This window comes from Podarcis muralis, chromosome 3 (genome assembly GCF_964188315.1).
Source record: "Podarcis muralis chromosome 3, rPodMur119.hap1.1, whole genome shotgun sequence".
Lineage (NCBI taxonomy): Eukaryota > Metazoa > Chordata > Lepidosauria > Squamata > Lacertidae > Podarcis > Podarcis muralis.
The window spans coordinates 50,482,843-50,510,450 of record NC_135657.1 but is presented as its reverse complement, the minus strand read 5'-3'; the positions used below and the strand labels follow the sequence as shown (position 1 = coordinate 50,510,450).

Below are 27,608 nucleotides of genomic sequence, written 5' to 3'. Positions count from 1 at the left end.
ATTAGAGAAAAGATACATTACCATGATATTTTCAAGTAGAGCATCTATTGCCACAATGTTATCAAAATAGGTTCTGCAGGATAATAGGTGAAGTTCTTATTAATAACATCATTTATAGATTTCACTACCACAATGACCCATGCTGGTTTTCATTTACTGATAAAACAATAGGTTATCATCTATTTATGAAACCATACCACATGAATCTTCTCCCTGAATAGGCCTGTATGCATTGACTGTGCCCTATGTGCCCCTTCAAGGACCACATATGGCAACTGGAGCTTTACTGGTAGATTCTAAGCTGGATTGGATCCATGCAGACAGAACTAACAGAAAACTTCATTTGTCATCTTTGGCAGTGCTATAAAAATGGCCAGTGCTGACAAGGCCAAACAACCCATCACCTGTTTGTTCTACATCTGGGTACTTATCTATCACATATGTATCCTATTTTTCCTCCAAGAAGCTCATAGCAGCAAAAATGTTGCCCCTACAACAATCCTATGATGTAAAAACTAAAAGGTAAGGAGGTAACTAAGTGAACAGGGAATTGAATCCAGATCTCTCTTGCCTAAGCTGCAAATTCCAACTTCTGTACCAGACTAGATGGGGGATCCTTCAATTAAGCAAAGGTTCAGAGCAGATGTATAATCATACAATCCAGTAGATAAGATGATAGCCAAATATATGTGATTCTTTTTAACATTTCACCCATATAAGCTACACTTGACCAAGCTATCCATCTTCTTTCATATTGCTAAAGAAACTGCTTTAGCTGCCTTCAGCAATTTCCATGTGCTGGGCTTATTATAACATTTTTTTTTCCAAATTACACCACCTCTAAATGGCTTTTTTTTAGTACAACAATATAGGCAATGTTTATTTCATTTTTAATATCCTCTTCCTCTTTGCATTGGCAGCAGGACACTGATAGCAGGCTTCTCTATACCTGGTTCTGTGAGCACACCAGCAAATATTCCCTCCTAAAGCCAGGTGCAGCATGACTGGAAAAACAAGCTGACCTTGCTTCCACAAGCTACTACAGCAGCTCTCTCCCCCTGGTTAATATATAGTAGCTGTCCCAGGCACCCAAAGTCACTAACAGATAAGCACCAGATGTATTAACAAAATATGCTTTGAATGTTCCACATTCTCAAGCATCGCTGGCCATTAGATTTCATTATTTTCAAGAGACAGATATTATTCCAAAAATTGTGTACCTTTTTGTGTGACATTCAGACTGATAAGAAAGAAGAAATGTAAGACAGTGTTTCTGTCTGGGTAAGAACTGTCATCATTTAACATCCATTCCTAAACCTTGTAGAAAACATCCTGAGGTCAATGCCGAATGCATACATTTGCTTTCCACAAGAGTAACATAGTGCACAAAATCATTCTTATGAAGAATTTATATTTTCCTGCTGTTTATGTACAATTTATTTATTTATTGCTAAGACTTTTGCAGATAGATGCACTCCGTTACTGAAACCAGGATAAATAACAAGTTAGAATTAATGTTTCTCCCACCATAGTTTACATGTAGTCTTATGCATGCCTACTCAGAAGTAAGTTCCATTGAGTTCAATGGGACTTACTTTCATGTAAGTGTGCATAAGATTTCAGTGCTTATCTTTCTATACCAGCTGGTAATATACTAAGGGCAGTAACAAGACATGACATTTGCTAACTACCTTCCATGATTCTCCATCACACATATTTCATGCAACTAACTGAGAATGAGTTGTAAGTGTGACTTACTTTGAAACGTCAAGCAGGAAGTCATTCAATTCAGTCTGCTTAGCGAGGCCCTTCGATACCTGACCAGAACATTTGAAATACTATTGCTTATATAAGCAAAAGGTTACATTCAAAAGTATGAAGTATATATGCTATCTAAAATTAGATATATATACACATACATATACACATCTTTAGCTTTAGATTTATTGTGTTTACAGATATGCTAACTCGGATTTATTGTATTTTTCTAATTGTCTAAAATGGCAGCTCTTACACTGTTGAGCCTGAAGACTTTACTGTTTGTGCCCTCCTCTGCATATAAACTCTGAATGCAGAAACCTAGGATACCAGCTCACAGTCAGTTCTACTAACCTGCTCAGACAGGTAAAGTGTTCAATTTTCTGCCTAAGAAAGATTGTCTTCCCCCCATTTACTCATCTTATATAAACAACATCTAAGACAAGCAATAACTGAGGTAAATAAGCTATATTATTTTCTACCTTTGGCTGAGTAGTATGTACATGTTCTGGGTTCTTAAAAGAAAGAGGCGGACTCAGGCCTACATCACTTACCACCATTGCCAAGTTCATGGTAGCTCTCTCAGATTTTGTTAGATTTTTAAAAACTGAGTTTGGAGGATTTTATACAAAAAATATATATACTAAACTGGTGGAAGTAGCTGGGAAGAAAAGTGAGTTACAGAAGTTTTCATGGTGCAGGCAAAGGATTTTGATTGTCCCTAAGAGGAAAGCACTTGTGAGGGTTAAGAACCATTTGGGTTTTTAAATCTCACTGATTCAGTGGCAGAGAGCTAAGTTCATGATTAAGCAAAGACTAGGTGTGGGGAAACACTAGCATGACCTGCCAAATCTCCCCATTTAGTTTGTGCAGCCATTCTGGAGAAGCCATACCTATCTGCCCTGCATCTGAAATCATATGTGACATCAGGTGTGAGGCTGGTATGGGCAGTGCTTAAAGGGACAAACAGGAACTTAAAGTGAGTTTCCGGTTTTTCCTTTGCTGGTGCAAGGCACACTTCCACTTGCCCATCAACCAATGTGCAGTGGGAGAGCACCTTGCTCAACAGAATCTGTTTTGTTCTTCCAAAACTGCTCTTTGAACCTCTGAAAGCCAGAGGTTCAAAGAGCAGCATGGGGCTGCTTGAAAGTCCTTTGCAAACAGCCTGCCCTGCTCTTTAAACTTGGGTAATTCCATGGCAATGTCAACTTACAGACCTATCTTTCATTTTCATATGTAGTTAACATGTTCTATATCACTTTAAAGATAGTTTTCCAAAATTTCATTGTCTGACAACAGTTTTTCAAAATGGCATTTTACATGTGAGTAAAACAACCAGAAACATGACATGCAAGATGACTCAGAATTTCTCTCTCCCCCCCCCCAAATATTCAGTTAAAGACCTCTCCAAGAAAATAGACAATAAGTTAATGACCTTTTTATTGTACTGACAGTTTTGCTTTCTCATTCTCTTCTCAACTGAGAAGAAACTTCATGCACTGAATAAAATCAGATGAACTTAAACCAATAAAACTTATATTGGTTGGGTATGTAGTCAGAAGAACACATACTCCCTCCTCCCTCAACAAATGGAAATAACTTTATGCTCTTCCTTAAGATGTTAACATGAAGAAAATGTGCTGAGATGTTACCTATCAGATGTTTTATGTGCAGCAATTCCTACGAGCAACATAACACCACAATGTGCACAACTTATATAGAATATATGTGTTGTGATTTTGTCACTTAAATCCCTTTTTAGGGTTGTCATAATTGTTTTCCTAAGAGTTTAATAATTATTAGGCCTTATTATTTGTACCATACCATCAATGCAGGGCACCTTACAGAGTTTTACAAAAAGAGACAGGTCCCGACCCTCAAGAAGCTTACCCTCTGAAAGACAAGTCAGACAAGGGGAAGGTGGACATATGTTAATGCTTTTAGAAGATAGGTAATATAATTGTATGTTTAAACTTTCTAAGTAACTTCAATCTGGGTGTGGTTTAGAAAAGGCAGAATTGGCATTTCTCTACTAGACCCCCCCAACTTCACCCACTTTCTTGAAGCATGAAGAAGTTTCTACCAGCTTCCTCTCAGATTTATCAAGGAGCCAGTCTCATTCTGATTCATCTCCCTAGCTAAACTGAACCGAATAACCAGACTCATCTATACATACAGATATTCTCCTCAGGACCAAAGGTCTCTTGCTGAGCCTCAGGTTAACAGTACAACCCTGTAAAAGGCTGAAGGCAGTTTTGAACAGAAGTGTAAATGTTTGTGGGGTTTTTTCAAATATTTTAAACTGAAGAGACAAAGGGGATGATGCCCCTATGGTAAATGTAATTATTCTGAAGGAAAGCACTGAAGCAGAAACAGCCACTGAAGCACTGGTGCCTACTGGGCAACTTTGTTGTTGTTGAGTTTGAGGGAAATTGAAAAGAAAATTTGTTGACCAGGTGCTGGCAATATTATGTTCATGAATATAGAATCCTCTTCTTTAAAACACAAAAAGGACTTTGTTAACATTTGTCTTCCCTACAAATAAATATAAAAGTTGGTTGAAAGGGGGGGGGGAATCACGAGGGGTTTCCACAGCCAAGTATAAATTCCAATGGGCATTACAACTTCTCATATGGACTTGCTACTGACCTTCAGCAAATGCGCAATAAAGTGTCATTTTCACAGGGTCTTGCTATAAGGCATTTGTGCGTGAGACAGTGAATCATCACCAACAAAGAGATCTTGGACCTGGTTCTCACCAATAGGGGGGAAATTGATTGATGAAGTGGAAGTGCTCGGAAACTTGGGAGGAAGTGATCATGTTCTCCTGGGTTTCAGGATACAGAGGCAAGGGGAAACTGAGTGTAGTCAGACACGCACTCTGGACTTTTAGAAGGCCAATTTCAAAAAGCTGAAGGAGCTACTGGGTGTGATCCTGTGCTCAGAAATACTTAATGAGAAGGGAGTCCAAGAAGGATGGGAGTTTCTAAAAGGAGAAATATTGAAGGCCCAAATGTAGACAATACCAAGAAGAAAGAAAAGTGGGAAGCATCTAAGGAAACCGGTGTGGCTGCATAAGGAGCATACAGATGAGCTGAGAGTTAAGAAGGGCACTTATAAGAAATGAAAGAAAAGGGAAATCACAAAGGAGGAGTATACATAAATAGCCAACAGCTGCAGGGGAGAAGTCAGGCTGGCTAAAGCTCAGAATGAGTTCAGGCTTGCAAAAGAGGTTAAAAATAATTATAAAGGTTTCTTCTGCTATGTCCAAAGTAGGAAGAAGAAGCAAGTGGTGGGTCCTCTGTGTGGGGAAGACGGAGAAATGCTATTGGGTGAGAGAAAAGGCGGAACTACTCAACACCTACTTTGCCTCTGTCTTCACCCAAAAGGAAAGCGATGCCCAACCTGGTGAGAACAGAATAAATGATGTAAGGAGGGAGCTGCAGTCCAAGGTAGGGAAAGAGGTAGTAAGGGAACACCTAGCTACTTTAAATGAATTCAAATCTCCCAGGCCTGATGCATCCAAGGGTACTAAAGGAGCTTGCAGATTTAATTTCAGAGCCTTTGTCTATTATTTTTGAGAATTCTTGGAGAAGGGGTGATGTCCCTACAGACTGGAGGCAGGCAAATGTTGTCCCTATCTTCAAAGGGGGGGGGGGGGAATACCCAGGTAACTACTGACCAGTGAGCTTGACATTGATGCCTGAGCATTTAGAAAAGGATGCTGTGATTACTAAGACCCAGCATGGGTTTCTCAAAAATAAGTCATGCCAGACCAATCTGATTTCTTTCTTTCTTTTTCTTTCTTTTCGATAGAATTACAAACTTGGTGGATCAGGGAAATGCTGTGGACATAGTGTATCTTGATTTCAGTAAGGCTTTTTGACAAAGTCCCCCATGATATTCTTGCAAGGAAGCCGGTAAAATGTGGGTTGAACAAGGTAAATGTTAGGTGGATTCATAGCTGGTTGACTGACCGAACCCAAAGAGTATTCATTAATGGTTCTTTGTCATCCTGGAAAAATGTGACAAGTGGGGTGCCACAGGGTTCTGTCCTGGGCCCATTGTTGTTCAATGTCTTTATAAATGACTTGGATAAAGGAACTGAGGGGATACTCATCAAATCTGCAGATGACACCAAACTGGAAGGGGTAGCTAATGCCGCAGAAGACAGAATCAGAATTCAAAATGACCTGAACAGATTGGAGAACTGGGTGCAAGCTAACAAAATGAATTTCAGTAGGGACATATGTACGGTTCTGCACTTAGGCAGAAAGAACCAGATGCACAAATATAAGATGGAGGAGACCTGGCTTACTAGCAGTACACTGGTACCTCGGGTTAAGTACTTAATTCATTCCAGAGGTCCGTTCTTAACCTGAAACTGTTCTTAACCTGAAGCACCACTTTAGCTAATGGGGCCTCTTGCTGCTGCTGTGCCGCCGGAGCACGATTTCTGTTCTCATCCTGAAGCAAAGTTCTTAACCCGAGGTATTATTTCTGGGTTAGCAGAGTCTGTAACCTGAAGCGTATGTAAGCCGAAGTACCACTGTACATGTGAAAAGGATCTAGTGGTCTTGGTGGACCATAAGCTTAACATGAGTCAACAGTGTGATGCAGCAGCAAAAAATGCTAATGCTATTCTAGGCTGCATCAACAAAAGTATATTGTCCAGATCAAGGGAAGTAATAGTACCACTTTATTCTGCCTTAGTCAGACCATACTTGGAATACTGTGTTCAATTCTGGGCACCACAATTTAAGATGGATGTTGACAAGCTGGAACGTGTGCAGAGGAGGGCAACCAAGATGATCAAGGGTCTGGAAACTAAGCCTTATGAGAAGCGCTTGAAGGAGCTGGGTATGTTTAGCCTGGAAAAGAGAAGACTGAGAGAAAATATGATAGCCATCTTCAAATATTTTAAGGGCTGTCACATGGAGCATGCTTGTTTTCTCCTGCTCTGGAGGGTAGGACTCAAACCAATGGCTTCAAGTTGCAAGAAAGGAGATTCTGACAAAACATTCAGAAAAAACTTTCTGACAGTAAGAGCTGTTCTGCAGTGGAACAGACTCCCACAAGAGGTGGTGGACTCTTCTTCCTTGGAGGTTTATAAACAGAGGTTGGATGGCTATCCGTCATGGATGCTTTAGCTGAGATTCCTGCATTGCAGGGGGTTGGACTAGATGACCCTTGGATCCCTTTCAACTCCATGATTCTATGATTCTATGCTGGCCACAGCTCATTTGCCAGAAAATCTTTTAGCAGCAGCATCTACCATTATTTTCCTGGCTTCTTGATTATTTTAGTAGGGAAAATCATTCCAGTAAGCACACAAAGAGTTTAATGTTAACCCAAATAATGTTATATAAATAAGTTTACAATGTTATGTTAGTTACTATGGAATTACCCACCTACAATTTAAACTCTTTAAACCTCCAATTTTTTGGAGGTTTAAGGAGCAGAACAGGGCTGCTTGCAAAGGGCTGCTCTTTGAAGTCCTGACAAGTGGGGCTTCAAAGCACAGCATCACCTGATGTCACTATGTCAGATTGTCTGACGGACAGACAACGACCCTGCCCACATCTCAGTTTTGACCCACCAGAACCTAGCTTTATTAACAGGAACAATACTTCCTATCAAATTCTGGCAACACACTTTACATTATGAAGGGGATATTTCTTGCAGTACTGTAAAAACTTTATGTTAAAGGTGCATTTTAACTGACTTTGCGAGTTTCTCCTGGTTGTATCTGTTGGCTATATATATACATTGTCATCTGTTATGTTGACTGTTGTACCATTCATTTCAAATCAATAAAACATTGTGGGTTTTTTAAGTTGTCCCACGAGCAGTTGGCAGATAAATATCTGGCCCACCAGCCAAAAAAAGTTCCCCATCTCGGCGTAAGACTCTGAATCTGGAGGATTTCATACTCAGATTCGACACACAGAAATCAATGGATTGCAATAACATAAACCCTTGGGTCTACTCTGAGTATGACTAACACTGGCTATCACCCAAAATATTTTTTAAAGTATTGGGTGGGTCTTGGGAAAATGGAGGCTCAAACTGAACTTTAGGACACACACATGCCATGCTCATAGAAAGGTATGTTTTGACCTGTCCACATCCAAACTTGCATCTCATGTGGTGAGAGCTTGATGTGAACTGGGTTCAAGTCAAAAAGTAATTATTAAGTAATTGAATGACTCTCAATTTATGCTGGGGTTACATTCCAGGGATAGCACCTAAAGCCAAAATTAGATGTAGTCAAAACAAATTGGTCTCAACGGCAGATGGAATTGCTGAAACCCTTTTCCTGGATACCCGCCCCCTAATTTGCCAAGCGCGTAAAGCTGAATGTACATAAATTAAATGCACATAAGTTGCAAGTTATCTGTACACCCTTTTGAAATACAGATAATGAAATATAACTTGATTATGTTGTCAAACAGTTTACATCAATCAGATATTACAAAGCTGATTGATCATGTTTTATATTCCTAGAATCTGTTTACTGCTTTCCTTAAAAAACTAAAACTTTTTCCACGGTCTTACCTCTACTTGATGTATTGCTACAGAAGCCCATGCAAGATTCGCTGTTGCAACCTGAAACAAAAGAAAATCCTTATTTCCTGAACTGTATTTGTGACCAGCAACTCTGCTCCTGCAATGCCCCGTTTCTGAGTCCTCCACTGGCTACAGCTGACAGTAACATAATTGGCAGCAGCATTACATAGAATCGTAGAACTGTAGGGTTATCCTCTACTCCTCTTTCTGAAGCTGCAGCAGGAGCCTCAATACACAAGAGAAGAACTTCGGTAACTTTCAACCAGTATGTGCAAGCATGCTGCTCATTCACATTCAACCACAGTTTACTTTCAACCATAGTTTATTTTCAACTTGATGTGACACGTCAACCAGATCAATGATTTGGCCCAGTGGAAATTGGCTTCATCCCTTCCCCAAATCAACATTCAAATACCCACTGTCACATTTAGGCTTTACCTCCTGATGGCTGAGGAGGAAGGTGTCATTGCCCCAGTGTCGATAAAGCTCCAGGATACCAATCAAGTCACCAAGTGTAGTAACTATTGGCAAACAAAGCACAGACTTGATGCGAGTTCCTGATTCCAGTCCAGTACCTTTGGGAAACCGCTCATCCTAGGAAGGCAAGCACAGTTTTAAACTTAATGGTGTGTGTTTTCCCCTTATCGCTAAAGTTATGTCAGTTTTGCCTATAAATCTGGGATATCTTTGTTGAAATCTTGAGGACAAACTCACAGCCTAGCCTTCAGGTGTATTACAGATTCTGTTCAACATTGGCAAAGGGGTGTATAAACACACTATCAATGCTAGGTCATGTTGATTTATAATTGGATTGATTTTGTTCCTTCTGAAACAGCCTGCATTTTGGGGATTGCCGGATTCAGCTCAGGGTCTGAGGTTAGGTCCACTTCAGGAAAGAAATTGCACCATTGTTTAGGAAATACATGAAGAAGAATTACCGGGAAACTTGTTTGAAACCTCTTTTTTCTTGATTGAACTGATGATTTAAATCAATCCACTTTGCCTGAACAGGACTCACTCCCACATAGGTATGAAAACATTTGCAGACTGACATTATTTTTTAAAAAGACAGTAATTTACCCCCAAAATATCTTCTACTAATAACGTTTTTCTAGATTTGGCTACATATGCAGATACTGTGGTGCCAAGCATAATGGGTCCCACAGGAACAAGATGTGGTTGTCCATCCTTCACTCCTGGTGGCGTGAACACACAGAGGCTCTAATGGGAGGAAGTACAAAAAAAGAAAACTGCATTTTAAATGTTTGACTCTTTCCATAGTAATCACAATGTTATACAATACTAGAACAATCCTGAAATCAGTAGTTTACATTCATTTACATATTTTGAAATGCTGAAAGACGGCATTGTTATTTGGGGGCAGGGGAAGGTTAATTCACTATTTTGTCCTTATGAAACTTTTCCAACTCAACTGATTTTGCTAAATGATACAACGCTCCAAATGAAAATAAGCATGGATGGAAAATTGCTATGGGGGTCATCATGTAAATGGAATTCTGCTTAAGGAATACTCTTGCCAATGGGAGCAAATTCAGAATCCCAGCCATTGCTTTTATAATAAAATCAGGCTGAGTTGTAAAGGAACTTCTCCCACTCCCCAAACAGTTTGTCAGGTAAGAGAACATGGTAGAAATAGCACTGTGCTCCACGTTTGTTTGTTTTTGGAGATGATTATCATCCTCTGTACTAAGATACTTAGGGGGTAAGTACACTATTACTCACATATGCTTCTATCCTATTGCTTTCTTACCACAAACTACTACTTGGGTCCAGCAATTCCCTTCACACATAAAAAGTGAGGTGGAAAGACTTTGGGGAAATGCAGGGTTTAATCTTGCATAGAAAAGCACTGTTTCACTGAGGGATGGGGGAATGGTACTGAATAATGCTACTTTGGATCTTGTGCTGGGAGAAACTTTGTCCCCAGTGTGATGCAAGGAAGAAGGAAATGAGCTTCTTGGCTAAAGAGAATGTATATGATGTGTCTTCGGGGGGGGGGGGGGGGAGAGGAGGGATTCTGGTGGACTGCAGCCATTGCCAAGAGCAGCTGAAGAGTTCCAAGGGGGTTTCCCTGCCCATTTGCAAAGCCAACACATGGAGATGGGGATGACAACACAATGAGGCAATGCCAGTACTAGGATAATGCCAGGGCATATGGCATATCAACTGGGAACTGCAGAATAGGCAGGGAGGAGAAAAACCAACTTTTGATGTAACAAGCTAAGGGCTGTTTGCCTGTGGGTCACCTTGAGCTTTAAACATGGTTTATTAACAAACACCATGCACAAACCATAACTTAGTATTACATATGAATGTGGCTATTGTGAGTTACTCTGAAAGCTCTGCTATAAAAGAAACCGTCAGCAAGAGCTGGGCTGTCAGCAAGGAATGCGGCTGTGAGTAGATTGGCGCACTGACAATGGCATGATCAGGAAACCACCAGCAAGTGTACTTGTATGCCTCAGATTTAGATTTCAGAAGTGCAGCAATGGCCTATTATGTGTCAATTTTATGCCCAACTATAGTTTAGCCTACCCCTCCTTCCAGGCGAAAATCCCATCATCCCTGATCATTGGCTGGTGGGGTTTGTATTCCAAAGCAACTGAAGGGCACCAGGTTGGCCTGATCCAGGAGGAATCTTCTTATGTTCTTAAACAAATAATGTTTTGCCTCATCTAATCTCTCCCCGACAAAAAATGCATGAAAAGTAAGTAACTCTGGCTTGAGTCTAAGGGTGTTTTGAATTGGCGGAAACACACTTTCACTTGCCCAAGGCAGCCCCCCCCCCCAAATTCTGGTGATTTCTCCATTATGTACATCCCCAATGCCTCTTCCCACACCATCCTGGAAAGCCCCAAAGCCCCCAAGAGTGGCTTTGGGGAGCTGCAGAAGGTTGCAATGCAGAGGAGTTTCCAATAAAGTCCTGCTATATGAATAGAGTTCCACTTGCAGTTCTCTGAATTCAACCCATAAGAAATACAGTAATTCCCATTACTAGGTTCAGTAAGGGACAGCTATAAGCTATTCCATGCCATAAAATGTTTAGCAGAGTCACTAGGTGGCATGCGCATTGTGTAGAATTAAGTAAGAATTCAATGTTTTGTATTCTAGAATAAGAGCATAATAAATTCACCTTAAAGCATAAGCATGTATTGTTTCTCTGGCTTCTTACTACCATTTTCAGAGTAAATGTATCATGTCAACACGTACGGAAAGGAGAAACCTACCCAGCAGTGGCTGACAGGGCTGTGTTGCTGATCTGGGTTCCCAATGGCACACATTGCTGCCCATCACTAGGAGGGAAAGGACCAAGGCAGTGGGGAGCTCAGCACAGTGTGAACGTAATAGTAGGAGCTTAAGATTGACTCTGCTAAACTCCACAGTGCCTGGCCCCTCCTTATCTCAGTAACTGGCAGCCACATGTGGTGTTGAGAAGCCAAGTCAGCAAGATAGTCATGCCTACAGCACCCCGCCAGCCACTACTGAACCCATCTCATAGCTACATTGCTATTCTCATCCATTTGTCAGGGAGGTAATACTCACAATAATTCTTAGAAAGGAAGAAGTTATCAACTTTCAAACTCCAATAGATTGGTGTCACTAGAGGGCATATACCCAATAGTTCTTCAAGGACTTAAATGTGAATTCATGGGGGGAGGGGATTAAACAAAATTAAAATAAGCCTTCCTACAAGATGTTGGCCTATGAAACATAATTTAATTAGAGGAAAGCACTTTTGATCGCAGAATTGTTAGCTCTGTGGATAAATAGGGTATATAAAAGGAAACATGGTTTTTGCAAAAGACCATGCTACGTAGGTTATTAACATTACCTGAAAATATCAACAAGGATGTAGACAAAGTGATCCAGAGAAAACCACGTGCTTGGTCTTTCACAAAAACAATTCATAGCTTTTCTCAAAAAATACCCCTAAGGTAACTTATGAGCCCCAGGATAAGGGATGGATCATGTTAATGAAGAAAAGAAATGGAAAAAATGGCAATTTTCACAATCAAAGGAAAACAGTAGTAGTCCTAAACTCAGAGGTCTATCCCAAGGAGTTCAATGGAAGTATGTGTACTTAGGGCAGCAGCAAGAAGTCAACCCATGACCTTTTCCGGTTTAGTAATACAAATTTAAACAAAGCTATTAATTAATGGAGATTCTTTTGGTAGGTCAGCAGAGAACAATTTGTTCATCAATACAGATTGTTAGCTGCATTTACAGAACCACATCTCATAATCAATGCATAGCTGGTTAACCCCTGTTAAACCTTCTACAGTACATTGCATTAAGTGGCTTGCAGATGGGAGTTCTTTACATACTTACATTATTGCATTCACCCAGGAAATACAGTGCAAATCCATCAGCATTTGTAGCTGCCAAAGAACAATTAAAACATTAAGGAAAAGACTGATATACTTGCTGAGGTTATATAGGGCATGCCCAGCTAGCTTTCTTTATTAATCTTTTATGAAGAACTATACTAAACTATACTTCACCAAAAACGAAGTTTATGAATAACACAAAATTACTTTATTACATTCATAATATTACATTCATATTACATTCATCTGTGATGCTGTTTACATAAAATATGTTCTCAATGGAATCTGGCATAAAATATATGTTAAAACATTCTATTTGTAAGCTCCTAGCTATGGACACAACAAATTATACAATGATCTTGTTTTGTTCAGTGAGCGAATATCTAAGTATAAACTGAAAATACAAGACAAAACTTTGAAAGCTAGAAAGAGCTTCCAGTGGTGGGGGCGGGTCTAGGGGGGAGATTTTCAATGTCTTGTATAGTTACCATCAAAGCCATCAGTCTTGTCGTATCACTAATTATTCCACCAGCTCCTGTTAAAAACCTGCAATCTTTTTCAACCTGCCTTGATTCTCATTCTTCTTTGCATTGCCGGAAAAAAGGTAAGAGCAAGATGAAAATCTGAATCATGTGAACAAAACTGTTATGCAAAAATAATTTGCTCCACCTATTATTAATTATAATTATCGTTTACATTTGTATTCCATTTTTTTTCCTTTAAGTGCAATGCAATGATCTTCAACCTCGCCCAATGAACTACTTTTCACAACTGCCCTCTAAACCAGCGGTTGCTGATCTGGTGCATGTGGGTGAAGGCCTTTCTTTGGTGACCCTGGGATAAAGCATAATCCCTAGGTGCCAAGCTTTCTTTTATTTCCTTTATGTAAGTTTCTATTATTTTTAGAACCTGAGATAGGAGGCAAAACGCAGACACCATTCTTCACATTTTTTCCATGGGAAATCAGCCTGATCCAAGCTTTCAGTGTTTCATTTTATCCTCTGCTGAAAATACCCCTGCTTGAAAAATTCCTGTAGACACCCATGTGTGTGAGAGAGGGGGGGTGAGAAGCACCAAGGAGAGGAGGGAGAAATGCACATGTAGCCTCTATAGACAAGAGGTTCTGTAGATATGTAGTCATCAGTTGAGAGGGAGAGGTGGGTGGATGGGGTTGTTTTGGCTTTTTGCAGTTTTGAAACCATGAAGGAGCGTCTCCACCCCCATCATTCAGCCTGGACACTGAGGTCCAGCACTGAGGGCCTTCTGGCAGTTCCCTCACTGTTAGAAGCAAAGCTACAGAGAACCAGGCAGAGGGCCTTCTTGGTAGTGGCGCCCGCCCTGTGGAACGCCCTCCCATCAGATGTCAAGGAAGTAAACAACTACCTGACATTTAGAAGACATCTGAAGGCAGCCCTGTTCAGGGAAGTTTTTAATGTGTGACATTTTAATGTATTTTTAATCTTTGTTGGAAGCTGCCCAAAGTGGCTGGGGAAACCCAGCCAGATGGGTGGGGTACAAATAATAAATTATTATTATATTATATTATATTATTATTATTATATGAGGGGAAAATAGTTTTCTTCCAGGGGTTTCAGTGGGTAAGGGACTGATTTTTTTTGAAAAACTGGAAAAATTGCAATACTGTGTTTGTTTTCTTAAGTACTCTTTTTTAAATGTATTGTCTTTTTTAAATGTATTTAAATGTAATCTCTCTCTCTCTCTCTCTCTCTCTCTCTCTCTCGCATTTTTTCCATGTAACATTTTTACAAATCAGTTTCATTTGTTGAGACATTAGGAAGAAAAGGGGGAATCCCAGACTGCACTCCTTGGCCAAATACTGGAAGATATTCTATACTCTGAAACATTTGAAAGTACCTTTCCAGCATTAAGCCTTAAGTGCACTGCTTGTTTAGTAATTCAGTCAAATACAGAAGCATTTACTGTATATTTCTGCCTTTGAATCTTGGATCCAACATAATAAACATAATAAATGTTTTCTTACCCATTTGAATGATGCTACTCAATTCATATAAGAGCAGTTGATTGTGCCCTCCTATATCCATCCGCTGCTCTATAAAGCCGTTCAGGTCATATACCACTGCTTGGATATCAGGATTCTGGTACTATTGAAAAACAAGCACATATTGAAGAACTATTAAAACTTTTATGAAAAATCAATATGATCAGACGTTATTTGATTTGGTGTTTTACAGCTCCTATTTTGGAAATAGGTTTGGTGTTCTTATTGTTTAAATTTTAATAAAAATTATTAATACAGCAGCAGCAGTAGTAGTTGGTTAATCTAAAGCAACAGAAAACCCAAAAGGGAAAGTGAAGTCAATGCTTAAGGAGAAGGAAGTCAGGGAATAGTGAAGCACAACAACCTAAAGATACTCTCCTTTTCTATTAGCACAACAGAAGTATATTATTATTATTATTATTATTATTATTATTATTATTATTATTATTATTATTATTTAAAGAAAGAAAGAACTCTCATAGCTCAGTGGCAGGGCCCATGCTTTGCATGCAGAATATTCCAGGATTAATCTCTGGCATCTCCAGGTAAGGCTGAAAACCCTGCAGAACTGCACTTAGCTCAGTGTAGACCACAGACTGGATCCAACCAATTATGTTTGCCTACAGTGTGTAGGCCCTACACAGATAAACATTTTGGCAATGCTAACTGAAGAATCAATATACTGATTTCTTACATGGCAGAACTTCCATATCAGGTTTATATTGAAAACTATTAACCTATGATCCTTTAAAAGCAAGGATCACAAATTCTTTGAACTGTGCATGGTTCAACTGCAAACTAACATCTAACATGAACAAATATAGTCAAAACTAATTGTAAATTAAGTGAAAATTTCTTAAACTAATTCAGCTATCCATGTAAAAGAATAAAAGAACAGTATTCTTTCTGAGCACAAAATTTTAAACTACTTGTTCAATTTTAAACAGCCTAAATGTGTGTGAGTGCATGTGCGCGCGTGTGTGTGTGTGTATTAAAACATTTATATATTTTTTTAAAAAAGCTTCCATTTTTTAGATGATTTAAACCACACTTTCAGGGTAATTTCTTTGCTGTTCATAACTACATGAAAAAGTTCCTCTTTGCATTTCTTAACAGTGATAAAGGAGTGAAGGACCTGAAATATTAGATCATAAAATGAAATTAAGAGTGCTTTTTACACTTGACAGCAGAACAAAGAGTATTTAAAAAGTGACATTTTTAAGTTTTAAAAAGGTGCTGTTTTCATTTAAAGGCTAATGAGAGCAAGACAGAGGGAACGTTATTGCAATTCTAAATTTAGAGCTTAGGATAAATTTTCAGATAAAGCAGAAAATGGTCTTCAACTTTTATATATATATAGTACTGAGAAATAAAATACCATAATTTAAATTTCCATATTGCCAAGGCAATACATTAGTAAAGTATAATTTCCACGTCTTTCTGTCTATGACTTGCCCATCAGCCAGCCATAGAGTCACCACTCCTTCTCCTCCCAGTTCAGTTGGTGGAGGGGGGGGTCAAACACAAATCCCTGGACACTCCATTCCTCTCTGTTTTCATCCCCTTTTCTCTCTCTTCCTGCCATGTCAAGGGATGCATGAAATTAGACTGAGGCCACATGAAGCCCTAGGGCAACACACTCCTGCCTTATGCTCTCACATTTCAGCTTCAGATTAAGAGTTAGACAAATAACCAGCTGAAAGTTATGGAAGAAAACCCCAAGTAAATGCATTATAGATAACTTACTGAGGATGATGAGCTGAATGACAAGTATAACTTAAAAGTGCACATCTTCTAATGTATAATACACAACAGCAGAAGATTCTACACCCACAGGGCACATGTAACCAAGTCTAAATATGGCTGAATGCCAAGGAAGAAATGTGAGCAAGCACATACTGCCAAATGAGCAACTTGTCTCTCTCAAAATATATATGCATTCTCCTCCATGATATGTCTTCAATGTTTTCTCACAAAGACGGCAAAACCTAAGCCTGCTTGATGGAACTATCCTATGCATAAATTTCAATGGGTGTTACTACCAGTGTATATAGGATTGCAGTCAGTTGTTGTGAATGTTTCAGCCTCACTGTTGTAATTTCCTCCAGCACAACACAGCATATCACAACAGTAAGGAAACAATAACACTTCACTTCACAGAAGTACAATTCCCAGGATCCCCTGAAGAAGCCAGAAAGTGTAAACATTTATAGTGTCCATGTGCCCTTAAAGAGATACAGCAGCAACGCATGAGAGAACTACTAGCAACAGATGGCAATGTTTTATTGAAAGCATGCCACAGCAATCAGTGAAGTATTTCAACAGTTTTCCTAGTGCTATCTTCAGTTTGGCATAGGGGGAAAGAGCTGGAACTATAGGAAATAAAATACATGCAGCATTCAATGGCTGAATTTCACACAGCTGCATCTCAAATTACCAGCATCAGGTGGGATGTGTATTTCTTAAAACGACTGCAAAAATTACAGAAAAATAACACCTCATGTTGATATTTCTCTAACTAATCCTGAACTGAGATCCACCTGTAGTCTAGAAAGCTCTGTGCTAAAATGGGAGAAATAAATAAAGAGAGGGGATTATAGCATGGTAAGAAAGGAAGGGAAAATGTCTGCAATTTCCACTCCCTGACTCATCAATCAGAAAATGCAAAAACATTCTACTTGGAAAGAGCAGAGGTGTGTTGCAAAGAAAATCTCATGAAAGTATTTTCCATTTTTGAGGGGCTGCATTTTATATTGTGATTAAGCGCATTCGTACAGTAGGACTCCTACAGCTCAGATTGACAGTGATATCATACCAGTAGAACAAAGACTGCTTGGACAAACTCACTCCAGAAATTATGGCAGGACACTCTGATTTAATAAGAACTAAGAGTCTAGTTTTTCTTTTTACTGTTAGTCAGGTTTTTATGGCACACAGGGAAATGGTTTAGTGAGAAAATTTTAAGTACATTTCCATTTTAAAACTTTTAATAATTTAAGGCATTTCCATCAATGAACTACTTTTCAAAACAGTAAGATGCTTTTTATTCAGTGATTTGCTCACAATATGCATAATTTGGGAAATGGTTTACAATGTTGCAACATTTCCAGCATACCATTTCTTCTTCTCAATGTTTCAAGTTGGCATTTGAAAGGAATATGTTCTGTAAATCACAACAACCAAAAATAACTTGAGCAAGTCTCAGTTCAGAAACTAATCAGACCTTTACATGGTAAAGGATCAGCACCAATTTTACCTTCACAAGTATACATAAAATCATATATAATGTAGATACCCAATTATAAGCAATTCAGGATAGCTTAATCTCAGGGTTCTGAGTTCAAGCCCAACAATAGGCAGAGAATTCCTGCATTGCAAGAGGTTGGACTAGATGGCTCTCAAGGTCCCTTCCAATGTTACAATTTGTACAGTTCTTTGTTACAAAGTTCAGGAAGATCACTTAGGATTGGGTACCTATTTGGTGTCACTCATTCCTTAGCTAAGCCTAATAGATTCAAATGTTGCTCCATATGCAATTGCATGAGAAATCTGGAAATATTAATTCTTCTGGCTGAGATTCAGAGAGCCCTTGAATTATACACTGGGATTTCTGTATTCACAGCAGCACTCTGGAACACACAATAGCCTCATTCAAAGTTAACAAAAGCAGTGTGGATTATTTAGGGGAAAACGGCACACTACATTGCAGCCATGTGTGACATTAACCTGACATTCCTTCTATACTGCAAAATGCTCTTGGAAGGGGGTGATTTGCTGACAAGGGATTGGGAGGGGGGAAATGAAGTTTTTAACCAGGCATGTTACCCCTGGAACTCCCCCAGCTGCTTTTGCCCCAACCTAGTGCCTGTGAAGTATGCACAGATCCAGAGTACAACGGTTTGAGCAGGGCAGTTTAAATAAATAATAATAAATTTTATTTATACCCTACCCTCCCCAGCCAGAGCCAGGCTCAGGGCGGCTAACACCAGTAAAATTACAGTAAAAACATAATAGGGGGGAAACCCAATTTAAAATACAGGTTAAAATGCAATTTAAAATGCAGCTTCATTCTAAAAGTAGCCCATAGATCAAAACCATAAGAGTCAGACTGAGTCCAAACCAAAGGCCAGGCGGAACAGCTCCATCTTGCAGGCCCTGCAGAAAGATGTCAAGTCCCACAGGGCCCTAGTCTCTTGTGACAGAGCGTTCCACCAAGTCAGGGCCAGTACTGAAAAGGCCCTAGAGAAATGGTGGCTGCCTAAGCCATCCCTTACCTCATGTTCCTTCTACAATGCAAATGATTTCCTCTTGAAAACACTTAGCAAGAGAGAACCAGCTGCCACAGCTAGAGCTAAAACAAGTATCTGAAAGGTGAGAGATGGAAATGCACACTCCGCACTCAAATAGACTAGGATCCAGCCTCCAATGGGCCTTTTCTGCCCTCCACACCTGCTAGCCATTCCCCCTTCCTCAAAGGAAGGCTTTTTTGCAGGTTGGAAGGAGGGAGGGAGGAGGAGGAAGTTTTCACAATGCAAGGCAAGAGGATGGAAAGAGTGATGAAACTTAAGTAATAGGGGATTTTTGTTTTTTCAAACTCGCTTAATTTCCAGGGCAAGCTGGGGGTGGCTCACACATGTGATTAGGGAATCACAGTTTAGGGCTCACACATGTGATTAGGGAATCACAGTTTCAATACATTTGGTTGCAATGTACCATGTCCTTATTTACTTCTTAAGGCTCTGAATAATATTTTAATTGGTCTGAAAGTTGTTAGTGTGCTCACCAGCAATTTCTCTGGAGCTAATTCAATGAATGAAGTGCAACGCATCAGGAAATTCATTTCAAATCAACAGAAGGCTGCTTGGACAGTTTTATGTTCTGGGGAACAGAGACACACCTGTACGGTACTTACCCTGCTGATATGCTTAGGAGTTGAAACATCTGTAAGAAAAGGAAGCAAACAATTAGATGCTCCTGGAAAGTTCGGGATAATTTTAATTTTCAAAAAAAATCCAACGTTAAACAATCCTACTGCTGCTTTCAGTGTCTATTACATCACAATATATTTCGAATTGTTTTATTCCACATCCTTATTTTCAGTAGAATACTTAATTTTGGCAAGTTTTAAGAATTCAAATCTATTCAACATATTAATCTATGGCTCATATTTGCAGCTTGCACTGGGGGAAAAGTCACACTTATATGCTCCCTGAATCTACAAGCCAGACCCTTGGGCACATGTCCATCTTATGGCACATCAATGCTACTAAAGGCGCTGGTAAGAAGGTATGAAATCTGAATTGCAAATTCCCATGACATTCTTCCCTGGTGCACCCAGCCAAACAATGGGCAAGTGGAAGTTACCAGAGGCTGCAGCCCCACCAGCAGCAGGCATAGGAAACCTCCCAGTTTGAGGCATTTTGTGGGAGGGCATGCTGCCATCATATGACATCAGTGGCTCTGATCCAGACTTCTTTGCTGCCCCATTCTGGGAACTGGCACAGTGAAGGGGCATTTTCTTCCCTGCCCACCTTCTGCCTAGGCCACCATGAGTGCCAGGCTAGGGGTGGTCTGGCTCTTTAACCTTCTGCCTTAAACAAGACACATGAAACATATTGGTGGAATAGAGCTGAGAAGTTTTCTTGTGCCTTCTCTAACAACACTGCACCAACTGAGTGCTGACACAGCCTGGTCCAGAGAAGGAAGACACACGTCTAATAATTTTATTGGCAAGAGAAGCACTTACAGCAGCTTCCACAGTGCTCCGTATACACACGCTTTTAGCCTCTAGGCAACTGTCCACAGGTCTGGCCCTATGGAGCAGGTGCAGCAACAGTGGGGCCACTCCCCTCCCCTGCCTTATATACCTTCCTTTGACAGATTGCATGCCCACAGCCTGAGATTTCTCCTGCATGGAAGTCATTGCTGCTCTTCCCTTTTCAAGCCCCTCCTTGTTCTAGGAGACAGTGGGATGGGGGAAGGTGAAGAATCTACTCATCCACACCAGAACCATCCCTTCTTCCTCCACCACATCCTGTGCACCTTCCTCCATCTCCAAATGCCCTGAGTCTCACTTCCCTGGCTCCTGCCTTGCAGGTGGTGTGACACCCCATAAATCACTGGCCCCCTCTCCTGAGTCACTCCCCTGGTCCTCTGTCTCTGCTGCACACTCTTTGGAGCCTGCCTGCCAGATTACTAACCCACCACATATATATGGAATTATGAATTTTAAAATTGAGGACATGCTTATGGGATGGGGCAATACCTAGGGGAGTTTCAAGTTGCTAAGAACTGGTGTTTTACAGACCAGCCAAAGTCTACATTTGGCTCAGTCACATAAGAACAAATTGTAACAGTCTCTGTGTTTTGTTTTCGCTATACTGTACAATGTTTGGAAAGATTTCAAGCTGAATGCAAATGGTTGCTTTTCCTCACTAATCAATGTGATGTTCTGACTGATGTATCTTTTTTTTTCACCTGTATGCGTTGAGGTTCCTTTATACAAAAAAAGCCAAAACAAAATAACCATGAAACAATAATCCTGCATGATTAAAAACGAGAGTAAATTCCTGTAACTTCTCTCCTCCTAATGTTAATCTGTCACAGAATATAAAATATATTGGCTCACTGGCTCACTTGGTTTCTGTGTTCTTGAGTACATTGAAAACAAACAGACTTTTGCTGAACTTTGCAATGCAATCCTCAACATCTGCAGAAAAGTCAAGACTGAACAGTTCCCTCTTTTCAGACCAGCTGACAAGAGAAACAAAAGGAAATACCCCTTGGGAATTGTCTGCTAACGTCAACAAGGGTAAGGGGATCATTAGCAGTAGAAATGATAGGTTACCACATGGGAGAGAGCAGGAATCCAATGTAGAACAGATTTACGTCAAGGGAACTATTTCATTCTCTCCGAAGGAACCCTACTGTAACTACAACATACGTACATTTGTACTAAAGATGTATTTTATGCACTGTACTCTAGGGACTGAAAATATGACACTGAGCAAATGTTCAAATGTCCTCTGGACAAACACGAGCACTGGAAAAATGACAAGAACATACATTCCTTTATTTCTTCAGGATATTTGAACAAATCTGTTTTGAATAATACTCTACCTTTTTCCTAAGGGCTTATCTGCACTTCCTCTTGTCCTGCTGCTTCCCCCCCAGGGAAAACCACTCTTTAGCACTCATTCAGAGCAAATGGCAATTCAGGTTCTCTCCAGATTGAGATTTGCTCTCATTTAGCACTAAAGAGTGGAAAAGGTGTGGGACAAAGGGATGAATGCTGTGGAGTAAAGATTCATGGTAGAACAGAACAGAATAGAATAGAATAACTGAGTTGGAAGAAACAAAAAAAAATTCCTTCCAGTAGCACCTTAAAGACCAACTAAGTTAGTTCTTGGTATGAGCTTTCGTGTGCATGCACACTTCTTCAGATAGTTGGAAGAGACCCTGAAGATCATCTAGTCCAACCTCCTGCAATGCAGGAATATGCAGCTGTCCCTTACGGGGATCGAATCTGTGACCTTGGCATTATTAGCACCACACTCTAACCAACTGAGCTATCAGCATAATAAAAAAACACTCAGTGGAGAAAATAATTAAACATGTAACTAGAAAAAAGCATGAAAATTATATTATTTCATGTGACATGTTCATTTCATCTCTGAAATACATAGAAGAAAAAGAATGCAACTCTAAAATCTTTTTCTCGTCACGCATTTCTCTGTAGCCTCCCTATCTTTTCTTCCAAATGAATTTATACCTGCCACAACTCCCTGAATTTAATGTTATATAGCAGCAACCTCTCCAAACAGAATTAAGAGCTTTCACTTTACTGTAACACAGAAAGGGCAAAAGCCTTTAAAATGTTTAGGAGCGAGGAGACTCTCTATATACAGGACAACCCGAACTGTTACTTTGCGCCGTGCCTGCTTTGCTCCTGCAGGCTGCTCAGCTCAACATTCAGTGATGAATTCCCTCAAGGGATCTTCTGAGGCTGTTTCATCACAGTGCTTTGTTCTATGACAATAGAGGTGTGCTCACCTCTGCAGAGAGAAAGCAGCCTTGAAGAAGCGAGGCTGTTTTATGCAGGCGGATGAGTCACCTTTGAAGGTCCAAGAGGCTCCCACCGCCCCCACTTTGTAATGAAGTTCTTGTATCAAAATTTAAGAGCAAATGTCAATAAAATGAAAACAGACATCAACGGTCTTGGCAAGCAAGTACAGAGATCACATTGACTGTGGTGAATAATATATTAAATTACACATTGTTTTTATTGCATCCCAGTAAACTCTAAAGCCGGATCTGGGTGGAATACTGGTCCCTGGGATATGAGGTCTGGTAGGATTGGGAGTGTCCATGCAGTGATCACTGTCAGAACTAGAAACTCAAAGAAACAAAGACGCTGGGGCCAATGGTGGGCACCACTAGGACTAGTTGTGCCTGTTCCCATATCTTGTACAGAATTCTTGGTAGGATCACCACCAGAGGAAAAGCATAATGGAATCCAAGAGGCCATGGTGATATCAGAATGTCCCAGGCCTCTGCTCCTGGGTCCTGGAACCTCTAGTAGTAGTATGGGAGGCAAAGAGGTCTACATTGAAGGGCCCAGGGTTCCCTGAAGGTGTCTGAACACCAAGTTGTGAAGCATCCATTCCCTTGCATCCAGCCTGGTGCAACTCAGACAATTGGACTGTGTGTTGGATGTACCAGAGATGTGTTTCAGAGAGATGCTAAAGAGATGCTTCTCTGCCCAGAACAGGAACAAAGTAGTCTCTTGTTGCAGATCTGTTTTGGTCCCTCCTTCTCTGTTTATCTAGGATTGCACACTCGTGTTGTCTGTTCTAATCAAGACATGGGGCAGGCACCCGCAGCAGAAGTACTGAATGGCTAGTTGTGCTACAGAGAGTTTGAGCCACTTGACGCTGTGTTGGAACTTGGTGGCTGTCCAGTCCACTGAGATTAACTGTCCCTCACAATGTGCTCCCCAGTCTTGTAGGCTTGGTATCTGATGTTATGGTTCTTTGGTAGCCAAACCTTTCCAAAGGTTGGTCTCCCTGGTCCACCAGTGCATGCACTCTTGTAAATGGGAGGGATTGGAACATAGAGATGATTGCTGTGGATAATCAACCACTGGTGTGGTAAGAGGAACCACTGAAGCAGTCTCACATGCAATTGGGCCTGTGAAGTGAATTGTGAGGCCAACATGCATAGACCCAGGATACAGGCTAACAACATGATGTCCATCCTCTTGGACAATATCAATAGTTTGGCATCAGCTTTAATCTTGACTGGGGTAGAGAGAGGAAGATCTCTGGGCCTGTGTTGAAGTGGAGGATGGGCAGAAGGATAATCCTCAAAGCCCAGGAAGGAGAGGAATGACAAGCCTATGTCACAACCTGTGCTGAGCTAGTTTCCTCTGGGGCACTGAACTGGACATGCAGTAGCCAGGAAACAGCAGGGAGAACAAGGGTAACAGTCTACTGCCAGTGTAGTGCAGAAGCAGTTTAGGTGGGGAAAGCAAGAGAAGTGGACCCATCGTTCTCTCTAGAACGATGGGTCCACTTCTCCTGATTTTCCCACCTAAACTGCTTCTGCACTACACTGGCAGTAGACTGTAGATGCTTCGTGTTTCGCAAAGCCTTATGGGGCTGCTGGGTCTCACAATCGCCCATCAGGGCTTGCTGTGAGCCCAAAGAGGCCATCTCACCCTTTAAGGGAGGGCAGAGTCTTATGAGGGAACAGAGGGTCACCACACACAACTGCTGCAAGGAAGCAGTGGGTCCCAAAGGCCTGATTTTGCCTGCTCAGGAGCACTGGGCCCATCTGGGCCTTGTCAGGAAACCCTTTCTGTCATGGATTGCAGGGGGGGGGGGTTGGGGGAATCTTGACAAACATAGTTGTGCCTGTAAGAATCCTCTGGTACCAAAGGGATGCTATCTGTAACCAAAGCTGCAAAGGGCTGCTCTGATTTCCAGGGTGGGGGCAAGCACTGCCACAGCCACTTGCAGAGCTTCCAGGAAGCTTTCTAGCATCCTAGCTGCTGCCAAGCTCAGCCCACAGCCATGATCGGTGAAATCAGATAAAAATTGTAGCCAGGAGTAAACGCCCCAGGCAAGCTGCCTGCTTCTCCCTCTTCTGAAGAGGGGAAACAGGAAAGGGGGAAGAGAGATCTAGAATTTTTCTTTTTTTAAGAAATAAGAATAAGAATAATAAGAGGGTTAAAGAGTGAAGTGAGGAAGAATAAGCTAACCCAAGATGATGAAATAAGAAGAGCCAAAGGCAATGCGACTGCTTTATCGAGGCAAGAGCAAAAAACTGAAGAAGGGACAGCCTATCTCCTTGTAATAGCTACTCCTGCCTTTGCCCACTAGAGGCACAAGGAAGCCCAACTCCGTTGATTTATGGCTGTGCTTGTAAGTCAAAATAACTTCTCAGAAAGGAGGAGGAGAAGACATACTTACTCTCCTTCCTTGGAGGTTTTTAAGCAGAGGTTGGATGGTCATCTGTCATGGGTGCTTTAGCTGAGTTTCCTGCATTGCAGGGGGTTGGACTAAATGACCCCTGGGGTCCCTTCCAACTCCACGATTCTATGATTCTATTCCTACAACTGCATGTTAAAAAATGTATGGAAATACAATTCCAGAATCAGCCCAATCATCAGGAGAATGATTCCAAAAGTTACTGAGATATTACCTTCCTCTGTGTTGTGTTTCCTTCTCAGCCATTTTTCCACTGTTTCAGCACTTACACTTTCTGACACAAATTCATCCAGTACCTGGGGATGGAGAGAAAGATAGGCCTTCACTTTTTCATCTGTCAAACCTGAAAAAGAGAACATTGCTGTTTATACTATGACTATTTTAATGAGAAATGTTATGGAAATAACAAAAAAGACAATCAGGAATGAGCTCTGTTGTGCCATGTACATCAGAATCACCTGGCCTGAAAACTTTGCAATAATTCAAAAGGTGATAACAGAAAGATATAATGGAGGCCTGCAGTCTGCAAGTAACAAATTGCATGAAAGTCCACTAACTGACCACTATGAAATCAACCTATGAGCAGAAAGCTAAAGGTAGGCAAACAGTTGCTGAGCCACTGGCAAATGAAAACCAATGTGTAAATATGAAGGGCCAAGTGTCTGGAGGACCTTGAAAGAGAGCCAAGTAGACAAGTAACTAAATGGATTAAAAAAAAAAATTAAAGCAACAACTTTAATTAATGTAAACATGCATTAATTAGTGTGCATTTTGTTAAAGTAGAAACAGACTTTTGAGGAAACATTGCACTGAGTTGACAAACCAACACTTAAGTGATTTCAGATACATGTGTCTGAACAAGTTTCAGATGGCACATGAAAAATCTGGGGGGGGGGCAGATCTAAAAATAAAGATTACCAGACATTTGCTATATTTCAAAAAGTGAAAATCAGGACACAAGGTGCTGAGCTTCCAATAAGAGTTGCCAAATTTTCCCACACATTTAAGCAATTTCTGCCCGGACACTGTTTCCAACTGCTGTGTTCCAGTTATGTCCAAGAAATTCCGGACGTATGGCAGCCCTATTCCCACCCCACCTCACCTGCGTGTGTGCTATCCATTGATATAGATCTAAGAAGCAATAGTGGATGCACATGGGTTGAAAGCAATACACAAGTCTCTACTGCTAAGTGGGGGGCGGGGTGAGCGAAGAAATTGCCATTGCCAGATAGCACTGTGTGATAGCAACTGAATGATGGCATGTACTAGGACTCCTCTCAGCAGCACAGTGCAAGGTCATGACCTGGAGAGTACCCTATTCATCTCATAAAACAAAACAAAATAGGAGCTATTTCCAAATATATTTCTTCTTCCAAAGAAAAGCATACGTATACGAATAGAGACAAGTATGCACACACACACACACACACACACACACACACACACACGCAGAGTAGTTAAGATTTGGATATAACCACAGACCTCAAGTTATTGCACTGAAAGGAAAGAGAAAGTGGAATCTTATAAAGGAGGTATTGTGATGATTTTTTTTTCAAAGGAAAGGAATTGTACTTAATGAAAATATACCATGTCCCACTGCAATGTCACCAGATTCACTCCATTGGAATTACAATTGGCAAAAACAAATAAAGCCTGCAAACGGTACACATGTAGTTGGCTACTTAAGCAGACATGGCCCAATTCTGAGCTTGAACCGTTGTTGCTCTTCAATGGTTCAAATGTGACTTTCCCACAAGTTCCAAAAATGAAACAGGGCAACAAATCTCTGCCAGCATAATTCATGCTTGACTTAGCCTCACACATCTTCTAGTCATTACACAAAGACAGAGGTGCTAGTTCCAACAGTATTTATTCCCAGAGAAAAATGGCCAAAAAGCTCCCTTCATAAGTTTCAAACACAAGGCAAAAATCTTGCATGCGAGTACTGACAAACCTCCTAAAGCTGGTCCACCTGTTTTGTGTGTCACGATTCATCCCTGCTTGATTGTTGATATTGTTGAACCACAGCTCCCATCATCCATGACCACTGGTCATGATGACTGTGGCTGATGGGAGTTGTAGTCCCAACAACATCTGAAGCATACCAAACTTAAAGAAATTGGTACTAAACAAGTTTGTACTAGGAATGTTTCTTGCCTGCTTTGAATAGACAAACCAGCAAGTATGTCTGTCTTTCATGCCTGCAACTTGTACAGCAGGAATGGGAAATCTCCAGACGTTTTGAGGCTATTGCTCCCATCATACTGGCCAAAATGTGAGTTAGCATCCTACAGCATCAGGAAAGCTGCAAGTTCCCTATCCCTGTTCTACAGCATGAAAATAAAGACTCTCACTTTAAAGATAATGAGCGGGTAACAGCAGCAAACAATAGCACAGTTCTGAGAGTACTGAAGTAATCAA

At 40.7% G+C, this 27,608-nt stretch overlaps 1 protein-coding gene across 9 annotated transcripts in view; it reads right to left on the bottom strand.

Moving 5' to 3' along the window:
* PDE10A (phosphodiesterase 10A) overlaps window positions 1–27,608 on the bottom strand; it is a 185,461-nt gene that overhangs the window by 26,764 nt on the left and 131,089 nt on the right. For 4 of the 9 annotated variants that reach the window (XM_028723861.2, XM_028723857.2, XM_028723859.2 and 1 more), the window contains 9 exons: window positions 25,402–25,530; window positions 19,610–19,638; window positions 14,680–14,800; window positions 12,679–12,728; window positions 9,409–9,549; window positions 8,767–8,922; window positions 8,317–8,367; window positions 1,759–1,838; window positions 22–73 (listed from right to left, as the gene is read on the bottom strand). In XM_028723861.2, coding sequence (XP_028579694.1) covers window positions 22–73; window positions 1,759–1,838; window positions 8,317–8,367; window positions 8,767–8,922; window positions 9,409–9,549; window positions 12,679–12,728; window positions 14,680–14,800; window positions 19,610–19,638; window positions 25,402–25,530 — 809 coding nt within the window. Of the gene's footprint in view, window positions 1–21; window positions 74–1,758; window positions 1,839–8,316; window positions 8,368–8,766; window positions 8,923–9,408; window positions 9,550–12,678; window positions 12,729–13,165; window positions 13,257–14,679; window positions 14,801–19,609; window positions 19,639–25,401; window positions 25,531–27,608 lie in introns of those variants that run through there. The other 5 variants (XM_077925838.1, XM_077925839.1, XM_028723862.2 and 2 more) reach the window with 4 other exon arrangements.